At 45.0% G+C, this 13786-nt stretch overlaps 1 protein-coding gene across 2 annotated transcripts in view; it reads right to left on the reverse strand.

The window, feature by feature from the left end:
* Positions 1-13786, reverse strand: part of DDX11 (DEAD/H-box helicase 11) — a 224026-nt gene that overhangs the window by 140027 nt on the left and 70213 nt on the right. For both annotated transcript variants that reach the window (XM_082257212.1, XM_082257211.1), the window contains exon 7: positions 2537-2624. In XM_082257212.1, the coding sequence (XP_082113338.1) occupies positions 2537-2624 (88 nt within the window). The remainder of the gene's footprint in view (positions 1-2536; positions 2625-13786) is intronic.

The following is a 13786-nucleotide window of genomic DNA, read 5'->3' on the forward strand; positions in this document are numbered from 1 at the left end:
GAATATGCCTGAATAACCGTCTGACTGATCCATCTTGAAATGGTCGCAGAGGAAGCAGAGAGGTGATCGCCTCCAAAAAAGCCCCCTTTTGAGACAGCGTAAGCAAGGGAATCTCCCGCAGTTTCTCAAAGGGTGGCTTCTGGAGGACCGAAAGCACCAAAATGAGGCCCCAAGGCGGAAATGGAGACCGCACTTGAGGAACCAGTCCACAGCCACTGGAATCCCTTCTGCCTCGATCCTTCGTAGAAGTCTGGGCGGAAGATTGAGAGGAGGGAAGGCATAAATCAGACGATAACATCCTACGGGGCCACCAAGGCAGCCGTGGCATCCGCCAGAGGATCCCATGACCCAGCAACAAACCCTCTGCACCTTTCTGTTGAGCCGAGATGCCAACAGATCCACCTCGGAGATGCCCTACCGGAGACACAACTGATGAAACCCCTCCAGATGAACGGACAACTCTACTTGGTTTTAAATTAATTCTAAATTAAAAAGTATATATAAACCCTTCTCCAGGCAACTAATTGTTGCAAAAAATTAATAAATACGTTATATAAAAAGCATCTATTGTAGGCAGCGCCATTTACCTCTTCCTCTATCATCTCTTCGCCCACTCAGAGTTTGCGACACCAGAGCAATGGTGAATACCCGCCTTAGTGCTGAACCAGCCAGAGTGTACATATTGTGGGCCACAGCCTCTGCCTTCCTGTCAGGCGGATCCTTAAAGGCCGGAGACTCTTCAACCGGAATCATGGCTGCCTTGTTCAATCTGAAACGGAGGGTCCACCACTGGTGGAACAGTCCAGTTCTTAATAAGGGACTTCTCATAGGGGTACCGCCTAGTAAATCAGGGACCCCAAGGGGATAATTTGGTCGTCCCCACTCTTAGAGATAACTCTGTCAAAATAGGCAGGGAAAGGAAACACATTGCTCTGAATAGCTTGTGAGTGCCAAAAGGGAGCCTGCGCCTCCGTCACAGCTGCGTCCGCCACCTTCAAGGTCTCATGCAGAGATACAATCGGTACTTCTACCAGCGCCTTTTCGTTCGTGGTTGCAGATGTGGAGGAATCCTCTTCACTATCTGAGGATTCTGGGTGCGTGGTCGCACAACCAGCAGGGAGACCCACGTCCGCTGCAGCCGAATCAGATTCAGGATCTGATGACATATATGAGGCAGGGAAAGGGGTGCTTTTTTCTAGCATGTCGCCCGAAAGCCACCTCCACCCAAGACACAAAGGGCTCCAGGACTGCTGTCAGTGCATCAATGGATGGTTGGGACCCGAAGGGCCCCGCAGCCTCAGAGAAGGAATCAGGTCGGGAGATGTGCTCCAAAGACTCCATAAGTCACCAGGGGAACCCCACAAAAAGTGTAAAACACTGCAAAGGGACAACCCCCACCGCGCTGGCAGAACCACCCGGTCACCAGGCACAAAGCACCAAGCGATCCTCAGCAGAGAGGGAGAGGACCAGACTCACCACCCAGCAAAAATAGGCACCTGCAGCCACCAGGATAATCTGCACTCCACAAGCGGCGATCAGGAAGTGAAAAGATCCAGAAGTCAGCACCAGGGGATGGGGAGGGGCTCCCACTGCCGAAATTGCCAACCACAGGGCTCCACTGTCATGGCCTGCCGATATTTTCAATGGCATATCACCACAAAATGGCCACCGGACTACACAAACATGGCCGCCATGCATAGAGAACACAGGCTACAGCAAAATGGCAGCACCACGAGGCTCCCAGGTACCCAGGAGGGATCTATGTTGCTATGTTGCGGCCGACCTAGAGTGGAGCTGAGGTCTACGCACGCTCACTGGCCAGACTGGGGTGACCACTGGATCTAGATTATCCAGCCCGTCGCCCAGTCCAGCAGTTGACTGTAGATCTCACAGGAAAAAACCAGGAGAAAAAATTCTATCTGAAAAGAAAAAAAATTTCAGGTGCAGAGATACCAGAAAGGAACTAGGTCCTTACCCCTGACTAGGCAGAAAAAAAATGAGTACCTATAGCATGGAGAGGGAGAATACCCTTTGGGACTGCCCATAGACGTAGTCAGACTTTTTTTCTGCCTAGTGTCCTACTCCTGTAGGGGGCACTATAACCCAATGGTTATGGAAATTAGGAGCTGTGTCCGTCAATGAATGAAAAAGAAAAAATGTTTTGCCAATGGTTCTACTTTAAAGCAAGATGTCATGCAAACAACTAAACAAAGATGAAGAGCTTATATGAAGGTTTCTGTTTTACCCATCAAAGGATTTGTGTCTCTGTCCACCCAGTCCTGATATTTGCACAGCTTTGTTACTTAACACAGTCAGACGGATGATACAACTTACAGTTAAGAAATGTGGGTATTGACCCTACTCTGTACTAATACTTCATAATGTATTGTTTGACATGATTGTAATACATTGCGCATTCTTTCTGGATTGTTTTTTTTTTTCTTGAATAAAGAATTTAAAAAGCAATGGCGGTAGCGAATGTCTATGTGTACTTGTAATCAGCCTATTGATTTATTGGTAATGGAACACCACCTACCATGCTTATTTTTCTGCATCTCCATGCAGCGATCGTTGATCAGCTGTACCGTACCCAAGCGCCGAACCTCATCATTGACACATGCGTTCTGTAGACACAACAAAGGTAGATGAAAAATGTCTGCATATTTGTTTTAAAGGATTTACTCTGTAATGACTCATTTACGCTTGACATCATGTCCCTTTTACACTGGAAAACAAAAACTCCACCTTTTCTATGTAATCTTTATTTATATTTTCATCATTTTGTAAACCAAATCATAAAACAAAAATGGAGCATGTAGAGGAATAATTCAAGTCCCAATAGGCAGCGGTCATGAAACACATAATAAAGTCCAGTAAACTATCCAACAAAGAGGGTATTAAGGCAGAGAGAGCAACATAACTAATGCTGTAACAGATGAAAACTAACAGCAATATACTGCCCCAAGTAAACCCACGTGTCTCAGAACCGATGGTGACTCAGTACCCATAACTTGGACATAAGAAAAAATAGCAGTGGGAGAAAGTACAAGGAGGGAGAGAGGTGAGAAAGGGAGGGCAGGGGAAAAGGGGGAGAAAAAGGATAGTAACAAAATAGCACTCTACTGTAAAATACTTTCAGTTATGCAGGAAAGATCTCGGAGGATCCTGTCTAGTCGGTCTTAGTCAACCTCCCTTTGAGGTCAAATGCCTTAGATAGTTGTGACATGTTTTAGGTGTAGTAGGTGGGTTAGATGGAGCTGTTTGAGATCCTGGTAGGGTTTTCCCAGTGTAATGAATCCATGTGGCTCAGATACTATAAAGCTTATTGTGACGATCCTTACATGTTGCCATTATATTGTTTATTAGGTGAATCCAATCCGTCCAGCAAGGAATTTGGGAATTCTTCCAGAATACAGGAAGCCGCATTTAGAAGGTGAGGCAACACAGACTTGTGGTAATGGCTGAGAGGGATGGAGGAGCATTAAGCAAAAGCTCCAACCTGGGAGTCAGGCAAGTCAATGTCCAAGATTTATTTAATTTGGGATCTAATGTCTTGCCAGTAGGGTTGAAGACTGGGGCATTTCCACCAAATGTGCGGGAATGTTTCCCCCGGTGCCCATACTTCCGCCAGCAAGCATCTGACAAAGCTGGGTAAAAATTCTACCTAGCTTAGAGGGAACCCTATACCAGCGGGTGAGTAATTTAAAACCAATGTTTTTAAAATATTGCAACATCCCATATAAAACAGAGATGGAGTGTGGAAGGTAAGGAGGAGCAGTAGCGGATAGACTGAGGCAGACTACGAATAAAATGTTGTAGCTGCCTGTAGTACAAATAAATAAATATATATAGCTGCCTGTAGTGCCAGTTGTCTAGAGGAATGCGACCATATTGTTCTCTTAGGGTAGTCAAGGGTAGCAGTCACTGGTTTTGTACAAATCTGCCACATCCGACTTCCCCATCAGCCGCCCAGAAGCGAAAAAGGGAGCAAGAGGGGGGACTGGAGGGGCTAGCTATCTCAAATCATTTAAAGCATCCCATAATTTTAGGGCATGGGTGGTAGTGGGAGAGGTAAATTCAGATAGCCCTCTATGCTCCTGTGGGAGCCAAGGGTTACGGCCAGCCAAGAATTTTTCCAGTGGAACCCATAATTTAGTGGACTTATTATGGTGCCAGTTCAATATCCATTGCCGAGCAATCTCCTCATAATATTTGCGAATGACAGGCACACCCATGCCTCCCATCCGCGTTACAAGATTCGAAGAACCAAACGTGGGCTTTGCCCATGCCAGATATATTTCAAGAACAGATTGTTGAGGGTCAAGAAGTAGGAGCTGGGTAAAGAGGTGGGCACCATTTGCTAGTAAAAAAGAATACGGGGCAACAGATTAATTTTTAAGACACTGACTCGGCCCATCCAGGAGGCCGTACGGTCCCAACTTTGTATATCAGCTTGTATGGAAGAAAGCAGCGGGGCATAGCTACAGGTGTAAACCTGGGAGCAATGGGAAGGAAGATGGACCCCCAGGTACTTCAGGGAGCTATGACAACAGTTGAAAGAGAATGAGGATTGCAGCTGTGTATGCAAACCCTGAGGTATAATCAGAAGCAGAATTTATGATTTAATAGAATTCATTTTAAAATCAAGAGCGACTTAAAGCCCTGAAGCTCTGCCATGATGTTAGAGAGAGATTAAAGGATCAGAAACGTAGACCAAGACGTTGTCTGCATAAGCAGACAGCCTTGTGTTCTATTAGCCCCACACAAAACCCCTTTAATATCGGGATTCAAGCGTATTTTATTAAGCAGGGGCTCGAGGGTAAGGGCAAAAATGAGGGGGGATGGGAAACGTTCCATTGCAGATGGGAAATGGACAGGAGAGGAAGCCTTAACCCGAGCCTCTAGTGTGCTCTAAAGCAGTGTTTCTCAACTCCGATCCCCAGGGCACACTAACAGGCCAGATTTTAAGTATTACTTTGGGGAGATGCAGACTAGAATACTGCAATCACTGAGCAGAAAATTACAGTATATCACCTGTGATGCATTTTAGCTTTCTTGCAAACCTGGCCTGTTAGTGTGCCCTGAGGACCGGAGTTGAGAAACACTGCTCTAAAGTGATGCTATCCACCAGAAAACTTGGGAGGCAACCAAGCCCCCCATCTTAGGTGGAGAGAGACCTGCAGTAGACTGATGCATAGGGCAATGAGTGCTGAAACAAAGAACATGAGTAAAAACCTGGAAAACTGTAATAACCCAATGAATAAAATGTCAAAGGGGCATACCACAATACCCAAACACTGCTAGTTGGGGATCTAAACTCAGCAAACTAGCAAAGATAAGAGAGGAGGCTAGCGAAAAGCATGAGGTCCCAATTAGGGGACGTAACTCCAAGGAGTTGACCTATTGGAGGTGGGTGGCACATCATCAGGTGCGAGCCCAGTGGGGGATCCGTCACAGGGAAGGTACACACATGTACCCTAACTGTTCTAAGCAATTTACCACAGCAGCAAATAAGGGGGGGTGGGTGAGAACCCGAAGGTGAACTATGAAAGTCAGAAATGTCAGAGGGAGCCGCTTAGGATACCCATTGGGGGGGATGTGAGACTGAGCGAGAGGGACCATCTCGGGGACCTATTTTGGCCCCTGCGTTGTGCAGGGCGCCACAGCTGCGGACAAGAGTGAAGTAGGATCTCCAGGGAAGAACGCCAATCTGGAATGTCAATGGAAGGCAAGCCAAGACATTTCAGGAACTGGGGTAGGTCATCTTTCCTCCATAAGGTAAATTGTAGGCCACCCTTAGTGACTGACAGGTTGAAAGGAAAGCCCCCTCTGTAGATCAGCTTTGCATCTTGTAAGGCCTCCAACAGCAGCTTAAGAGTGTGGCGTTGAATCAAGGTGCTTCTGGAGAGATCCGGAAAAAAGTCCACATGATGGACACCCCTGACATGAAACATGATGCGTTACTTAAGGGAGTATTTGTAGGGTTCTCTATGGGCACGATTAATTTTATTGTGCTCAGGTGCCTCACAGCCGAGGATCTTCCTAAAGAAACCTTGCAAGGTGGGGACTATATCCCGAGACACAGTAGCCCCTGATGGGAATGTTACTCTGTGGCTTCTATTTTGAAAATCATCCATCTGGTCTAGTAAAGAGTTAATCCGTTAATCCTGTGTTTTGTATCTCTCAGCAAGAGCCTGCAAAGTGGGGGTGACATCCTCCTATTGCGAATTCAGGGCTTCAACTCTTCCCCCAATGTGAGCAATATCAGCCTGGGGGGACATCTATGTCCTGTTGCAGGGCCTTCTCTACCTTCTCTGTATGCAAACAGCTCCAGGTCAGCCTAAGTGGGGAGGGATAAAATATTGGAGTGCATGTCTTTATCCCCAAGGACCTCTCCCACATCAGAGTGTCTGTCTTGGCTGTCCGAGCAAGCGGGTGAGGTGGGGAGAGGAAGCTATGGGAGCGGTAGTTGTGGCGAAAGGATGGGGGAGGCTGCACGTGCACCATGAGTGCGCTCACCTGGCGCTATCTTGGATGATCCTGCAGGGCCCTGGCGGGTCTCTGTAAAATACATGTACAGGGAGCCGGAACGCCTCTGAGGGGTCTGCTGTGGCTGCAGGGACGTCCTCAGCTTGGGGGGCATACCAGTATGCCGGAATCTCCCCTGTAAAGCTGCTGCGGGTGTGAATGATCAAGCAGGTTTCATGGAGCTCCTCTGGAACACGTCCTCACACACTCATGCCGTGGCCGCGCCCCCCAACTCGACCTTGTCAAGACAACCATTACCTGTTATAAACAAGTATCTTGATCAGCACTGAAAGCAGTCAATGTACAACTCCCAAAAGCAATGCTAGTTCCAGGGCAGAACATACCCCTCCTGCATCATGCACAATGACTTGTCTGCCCACAAACTAGCAGACCCTGGACTTTAGGCAATGGAAGGTTCCAATGCAGAAAAGGAGCCCCGTCTGTGAGAGGTAACAGCCCAGGTCTGTGGTCACATGACTAGCTGTCATGGGATACAAAAGCAATGCAGCCCCTGCTACTGGAGGAGAACCTTGGCAGGGGCAGCTGATGGCTGTCACAACATCTTCTCTTTAAAGAGTATATTCTTAATAATGTCACATTTTTTTATTTATTTTTTTTTATTAGTTTTAGTTTGTTTATTTATATTTGAAGTGTTAACAATTCTGCTTAGTTTGTATAGCGGTAGGTGTAACGTTAGAATTACCTACCCCGTGAGAAAAACCTACCCTCGTCACTTCCGGCCAGGAACAGCTGAGCAGCGCAGCAGTGCGCATGCTCACAGCCCCGGATACGCAATGGAAGAGTTGAGGAGCTGACTAGTGCGCATGCGCACTAGTATGAAATGATCACGGTGTCCGTGAAAAAAACCTACCCACGCGGCGGTTACATTAAAACAGCTGTACTACAATATGAGTCATCTCCGCTCCTGTCCCTGTCACTACCCTGATCTTGGCTAGTAAATATAAAAGCGGCTCTAGGCTCCGTGATTTATCTTTTCATACAGCCGCCGCTGCTTTTATATTTACTAGCTGAGATCAGGGAAGTGACAGGGACAGGAGCGGAGATGACTCATATTGCAGCGCAGCTGTTTTAATGTAACCGGTTGCGTTACACACACTGCCGTGCACCGGAAGTGACGAGGGTAGGTTTTTCTCACGGAACACCTGGCATTTTTCTGCAATACAGACCTTTTAGTCAGTGTCTTGAGCTTTCAGTTCACTAACTTCACTTCCTGTCAGCTGCTGTCCAAGGCAGAGAATAATGTCACATTTTATGTTAAAGCTGTAAATTTAGTGAATATTCCTCCCTTTCAGTAAAGATCACATGGTCAAATGGCAAGTCATTTGACTTTGAAAAGTATATATTCATATATAATATAGAGAAATTTCCGCGCTAATGTGACAATGTGATAAGTGAAGAAACCAATACAATATAAGCAGCTATGCACAAAATCAACTAACAGTGACTCAAATAGACAATATAATACCAAAGTGCAGCGCTAAAAAAATATTTATGAATAAATATATGAAAAGTATAAGTAGTGTCCCAATAAATAAGAACAGTCCCATATAAATAGTGCAGAATAAAGATAAATCCACATGCAGGTTATTCCAAAGATGGAATTCTTTTCCGTGACACCAAGGGTAAGTGTAAGGAAGGGACACCTCTGTGCTCAAGTTAATAAGCAACTTACCGAAGTTCCGTGGGCGACGTCTTTTGATGACGAAACGTTGGCGACTCCAGACGCAACGTCCACACGCCCCCTGGAAGTAGCCGGCCTTTCTGTGAATTATTGTTTGCTGCCTGGGAAATTGGCGGGACGCCGCACCTTTACCCTATGTTCAGCCTTTTGATATGCCTGATTATCATCTGTAAAATTGTGAGTAATTTTTTTTAAATAAATATTGCCTAAGTTTATACGGGATCACGCTATGGGCTTCTGTTCTTCTTCTTCACATATGCATTTATGGTTGATGGAGTTTACTAAGGAGTATCAAGCCTGACATCCTCCAATCATATTGATTTTACCACCCATCTGGAGAGGCGATTCCTCTTTTTTTGGAAAGCAACCACGGAGCTTTGAAATATTTGGGTCTAACTTCTGATCATATTGGTTTCGATTATAAGCCGGGAGAGGCTGACTCATTCATTTGAGCAGCCACGGAACTTCGGTAAGCTGCTTATTACACTTGAGCACAGAGGTGTCCCTTCCTTACACTTACCCTTGGTGTCACGGAAAAGAATTCCATCTTTGGAATAACCTGCATGTGGATTTATCTTTATTCTGCACTATTTATGTGGGACTGTTCTTATTTATTGGGACACTACTTATACTTTTCATATATTTATTCATAAATATTTTTTCAGCGCTGCACTTTGGTATTATATTATATATTCATATAGCTCAGTAAGCTCTAATGGAGGGGTGTGATTTCCGCATGGCGCCGAGTAGCTGCAGCTAAGCAGAGCTAAGCAGAGTCCCATCCCGGCCGCGGCTAGTACCTACGAGCAATGCCTTCAAAAGCTATTAAAACTCGTTCTTCGACTGCCAAGAGGTCCGGGAAGCAAGCAAGCAACGCTAAAATCGCTGCCCTCCTCCGGCAACATCAAGAAGTTCCTGGCCAAAGATCCGGGCATAGCTGGTAAGCACGGCCCTGCACGCATACCTAGCAGGTCTCCCTCCCTTCCTACAGCCACGCCAAGCGGGAGCTCGTTGGCTTCCTCCATCTGCTCTGACTTGATGGGAGACCCAGGCTCACCCACCGGCTTTGATATGCCCTCCCTTATGAGAGACCTGAAAAGGAAAATAGCGGGGATGTTCCATAGTATGGAGAAATCCATTAAAAAAGATCTGGGGGCCGTGAGATCAGATATGTCTCATATCCTGGTGAGAGTGGAGGAATCTGAGAAACGCCACGATTCTCAGGAGGAGGCCCTTAAAGAGCTGCAGCATACTATCACCAAAATGGCCATTGACCACATGGCCACTTTATATAAGCTGGAGGACCTTGAAAATAGGAACCGACGCAATAACTTGCGCTTCCGGGGGTTGCCAGAGGCAACGAGAGATGAGGATCTATCTATCACAGCGCAAGGTAATTTCAATACTATACTGGGGAGGTCCGCGACTGAGCCTTTGCAGTTTGATAGGATCCACCGTGCATTACGGCCTCGCAATCTCTCTTCTGACCTCCCGAGGGATGTGATATGTTGTCTGCACTATTTTGAACATAAAAATAGCATTATGGCTAAACTGCGCAATACTCCCCCAATAGACTCTGATGGGGTAACTCTCCACATTTATCCCGACCTCTCCAAAGAAACTTTGGACCGTAGAAGGGCCCTAAAACCCTTACTGGAAGATCTTAAGGTGAATAATGCCACCTATAAATGGGGATTCCCGTCCTGTTTAATCGCTACACGGAATGGCAAGTCTTCCACGCTGCCTGGTCCTGGTCCACCCCGCCAGGACTATTGCATGTACTGGTTTGTACGTGATTTTTTGTATTTTCCCGTTTTCTACTATGCATTTGTTGATTATAGTTTCATTTTTTTTTTCCTTATTATTTCTTTTCCCTTTCCTCTCCTTCCTACCTCCCTGGCGTCGGGGTTAATTCATTTCTTGCTGAGATGTTACATCTCTCATTGTTGTTATGGCCTCCCTGAATGTACTCTCATATAATTTTAGGGGTCTAAATTTTGCTACCAAACGACACCTGGTTATGCGGGAACTTCAGTAATCCCGATGTTCGGTGGCTTTTTTACAGGAAACCCACCTTACTTACTTCCGAAATGGTACTATGGTCTCTCAGATACTAATAAAGCCATAGGGGTGGCCATAGGCTTCAATAGGGATGTACCCTTTCAGTTGGAAGAAATGTTAGCTGATAATGGTAGGTATTTATTTCTGAGGGGGTCTATTGGCACCTCCACCTGCACCTTTGCGAATATCTACTGTCCAAATGTAAACCAACCAACCTTTATGTCGAATGTTCTTTCTAAATTGCCCTGCGAAGGGCGTTTTGGTTTTGGCGGGAGACATTAATATGTCGTTGGATCCAATTATTGACACATCACAGGGTCGTTCTAATATTTAGTTTAAACGATTGGCCTTTATTAAAAAAAGACTGCATGATCTCCAACTGATGGATGTCTGGCGTCTTTTAAACCCTAAGACGCGAGATTACTCGTATTTTTCAAAGAAGCATAATTCATATTCCCGAATTGATGCTATTTTCCTTAACCATCATTATCTCCCCCTGGTATGGTCAACTTCTATAGGCCATTTTTCCATTTCAGATCACACCCCAGTATTGATTACATTGGCACTTCCCTCACTCCCTAACCGGTCCCCCCAATGGTGCTTAAGATCCTCGTCCCTTGTACAGTTCTTTTCTGAAAACCTTATAGCAGATACTCCCTCTGCTTTAGTATGGGAAGCTCATAAAGCTACCACACGGGGAGTACTCATAGAATTGGGGGCTAGGAGGAAGAGGGAATCAAGGGGGTTTTTTGGTGTCTCACGCCAAGGTAATGGGACTTTATGGGCAAGTACTATGCAATTCAGAAGATAATAATGGAGGTAAAAATAAAAAAAAAAAATAAAATTATATAAAATTCCAGATTTATTAAACAATCTTGTGAAAACAAGGATAATGGTATAAATGGTATCTCAATATGTGAGCATTAGTGTTGGGTATAGGCCCAATGTGATAAAGATAGAAAGGCGATTCTAAGTGAATCAGTGACACATGTGGTAATTGTGACAGTTCATATGGATTCTTGTCTCTGTGCGTCCCGAGTGAATCAGGAAAAATATATTACAGAGTTTCATCCATAGTATCCTGACGCGTTTCGGCTATATCAGCCTTTTTCAAAGGTTTCTGTCACCCAGCTGAAACAATATGAATAATAATATTAATATTTCCATTTGGAAATATGCATATAATTATGGGTATATCGAAGTACTGGAAAGTACATACTTATTTTTCCATCCTGTTTCTGCAAACCAAACGGAAAAAACTCTCTGCCTCCTCCAACCTGCAACAAGGAGCCGTAAGATGCCACAGTCTGAAAGGATATATTGGATTGTTGTAAATAGAGTATATATAGTATAAATAGTATAATAAGGGTAATTATTACCGTTATTATTTCTCACCTACCAAAAGTTAGAAAGTGTTCATATATGAGTCTCCACTCAAAGTTCCAGTGATGTCTCAGATAATTTCTGAAATAATATATAATATATATATATGTATAGATTATAGATTATAGGGTATCTCCCAAATCAGTGATTTATATATGTATAATGTCCGAATTCAAAACACTTACAAATGCAGAGTTTGAATGAGGACGAAGGGGAGGTGTCTCTTCCGCTATTTCACTCAAGGATGAGCTATTACCCCGTTCTGAAAATACCATGGTGTATGTCCATAAATTGACTTAAGCAACAATGATTGTGGATACAAAATATTTTTATTTTGTGACTTCAAGGATTGCAAGATGAACACTTACATTTGGGGGAGGTATAGGAAGAAAGAGTAAAAGTAGGATCCTTTCACGGCTTGCAGCTCCACGTCCGTCCTGTTCCCTCAGCAAGAGGGAAGTGAGGAGAGACGCCGGCTCCCCGGCCTTATAAAGACGCTCGCGCATGCGCCCAAGGTGCCGCGCTTGGTCGGCTTTTTCCGTCAGTGGCTCGGGTGCTTCGTACTGCGCATGCGCCTGGGTGATGCGCGCGCAGTACGAGCCGGTCCTGACAGTGCAGCCGCTGACACGGGATGACGAGATCAGGGAAACAGCCCGCCGTGTCCGGCGGGTAAAGGGGGAAAAAAGATCTTAGACAACCTCCTTCCCATCTCAGTGAAGCCCCTGTCACTGGAGGGTGGCAGGGGCTTACCGTGCCAGGTGCAAGTTCGAGGAGATGCAGAGTGGTTTGTCAATGAAACAAGATATGCTTATCTACATTACAAAAAGAAAACATTTTCAATCGTATCAGCAATGGTGCAGTAATTTGCTAATGAAGCAAGATATACATATCTACATTGCGAAAGGCATTTTCCATCCTAACAACAATGGTAGTGAATAATAAATAATCATTTTCCATATATATAAAATTCTTAGATGCATATCAGGATCTTCAATTACAAATCCCAGATTTGCCGGGATGGCACGATTCTATTCCTTCCTTTCAAGCTCAACTCGAAGCGCATTGGAGGAAGACCACGTCTAAGAAGACGCATTCTTCCCTCCCTGGCTCATCCCAGAAAAATGGCTGACTGTTCTGTCTGTTCCCTCTTGGGTTATATCACTTCACTTGTCATGTTCGTATCTGTCACGATAGAGGCTCGATACTTTTCCTCTATTCTTGAGTTCTTAAAAGGGTGACATTGCTCGTGTATTATGCATTTATTTTCATCCTTATTTTTTAATATATATGTGTTGCATATGATATATTGAGTTATTTACTGCCGTGAGCCGCAGGGGGCTCTGTTTGCTCCAGCTGCAGCTGCTTGGGGTTTTTCCCCCCTTTTTTTTTTTCACCATGCCGGGGCCTTACGCCCATGCCCTTGCGGGGTCACCCAGGTTGCCTCACCCACCACGACACTCCCATATTTGTCTTGCATTGGGAGTTTGGTCGGTGATTTGGCCTGGTCCACCCCGCCGGGACTATTGCATGTACTGGTTTGTACGTGATTTTTTGTATTTTTCCGTTTTCTACTATGCATTTGTTGATTATAGTTTCATTTTTTTTTTCCTTATTATTTCTTTTCCCTTTCCTCTCCTTCCTACCTCCCTGGCGTCGGGGTTAATTCATTTCTTGCTGAGATGTTACATCTCTCATTGTTGTTATGGCCACCCTGAAGGTACTCTCATATAATTTTAGGGGTCTAAATTTTGCTACCAAACGACACCTGGTTATGCGGGAACTTCAGTAATCCCGATGTTCGGTGACTTTTTTACAGGAAACCCACCTTACTTACTTCCGAAATGGTACTATGGTCTCTCAGATACTAATAAAGCCATAGGGGTGGCCATAGGCTTCAATAGGGATGTACCCTTTCAGTTGGAAGAAATGTTAGCTGATGATAATGGTAGGTATTTATTTCTGAGGGGGTCTATTGGCACCTCCACCTTTGCGAATATCTACTGTCCAAATGTAAACCAACCAACCTTTATGTCGAATGTTCTTTCTAAACTGCCCTGCGAAGGGCGTTTTGGTTTTGGCGGGAGACATTAATATGTCGTTGGATCCAATTAT

Source organism: Pelophylax lessonae (genome assembly GCF_965119305.1).
Source record: "Pelophylax lessonae genome assembly, chromosome: 4".
NCBI classification, from domain to species: Eukaryota; Metazoa; Chordata; class Amphibia; order Anura; family Ranidae; genus Pelophylax; species Pelophylax lessonae.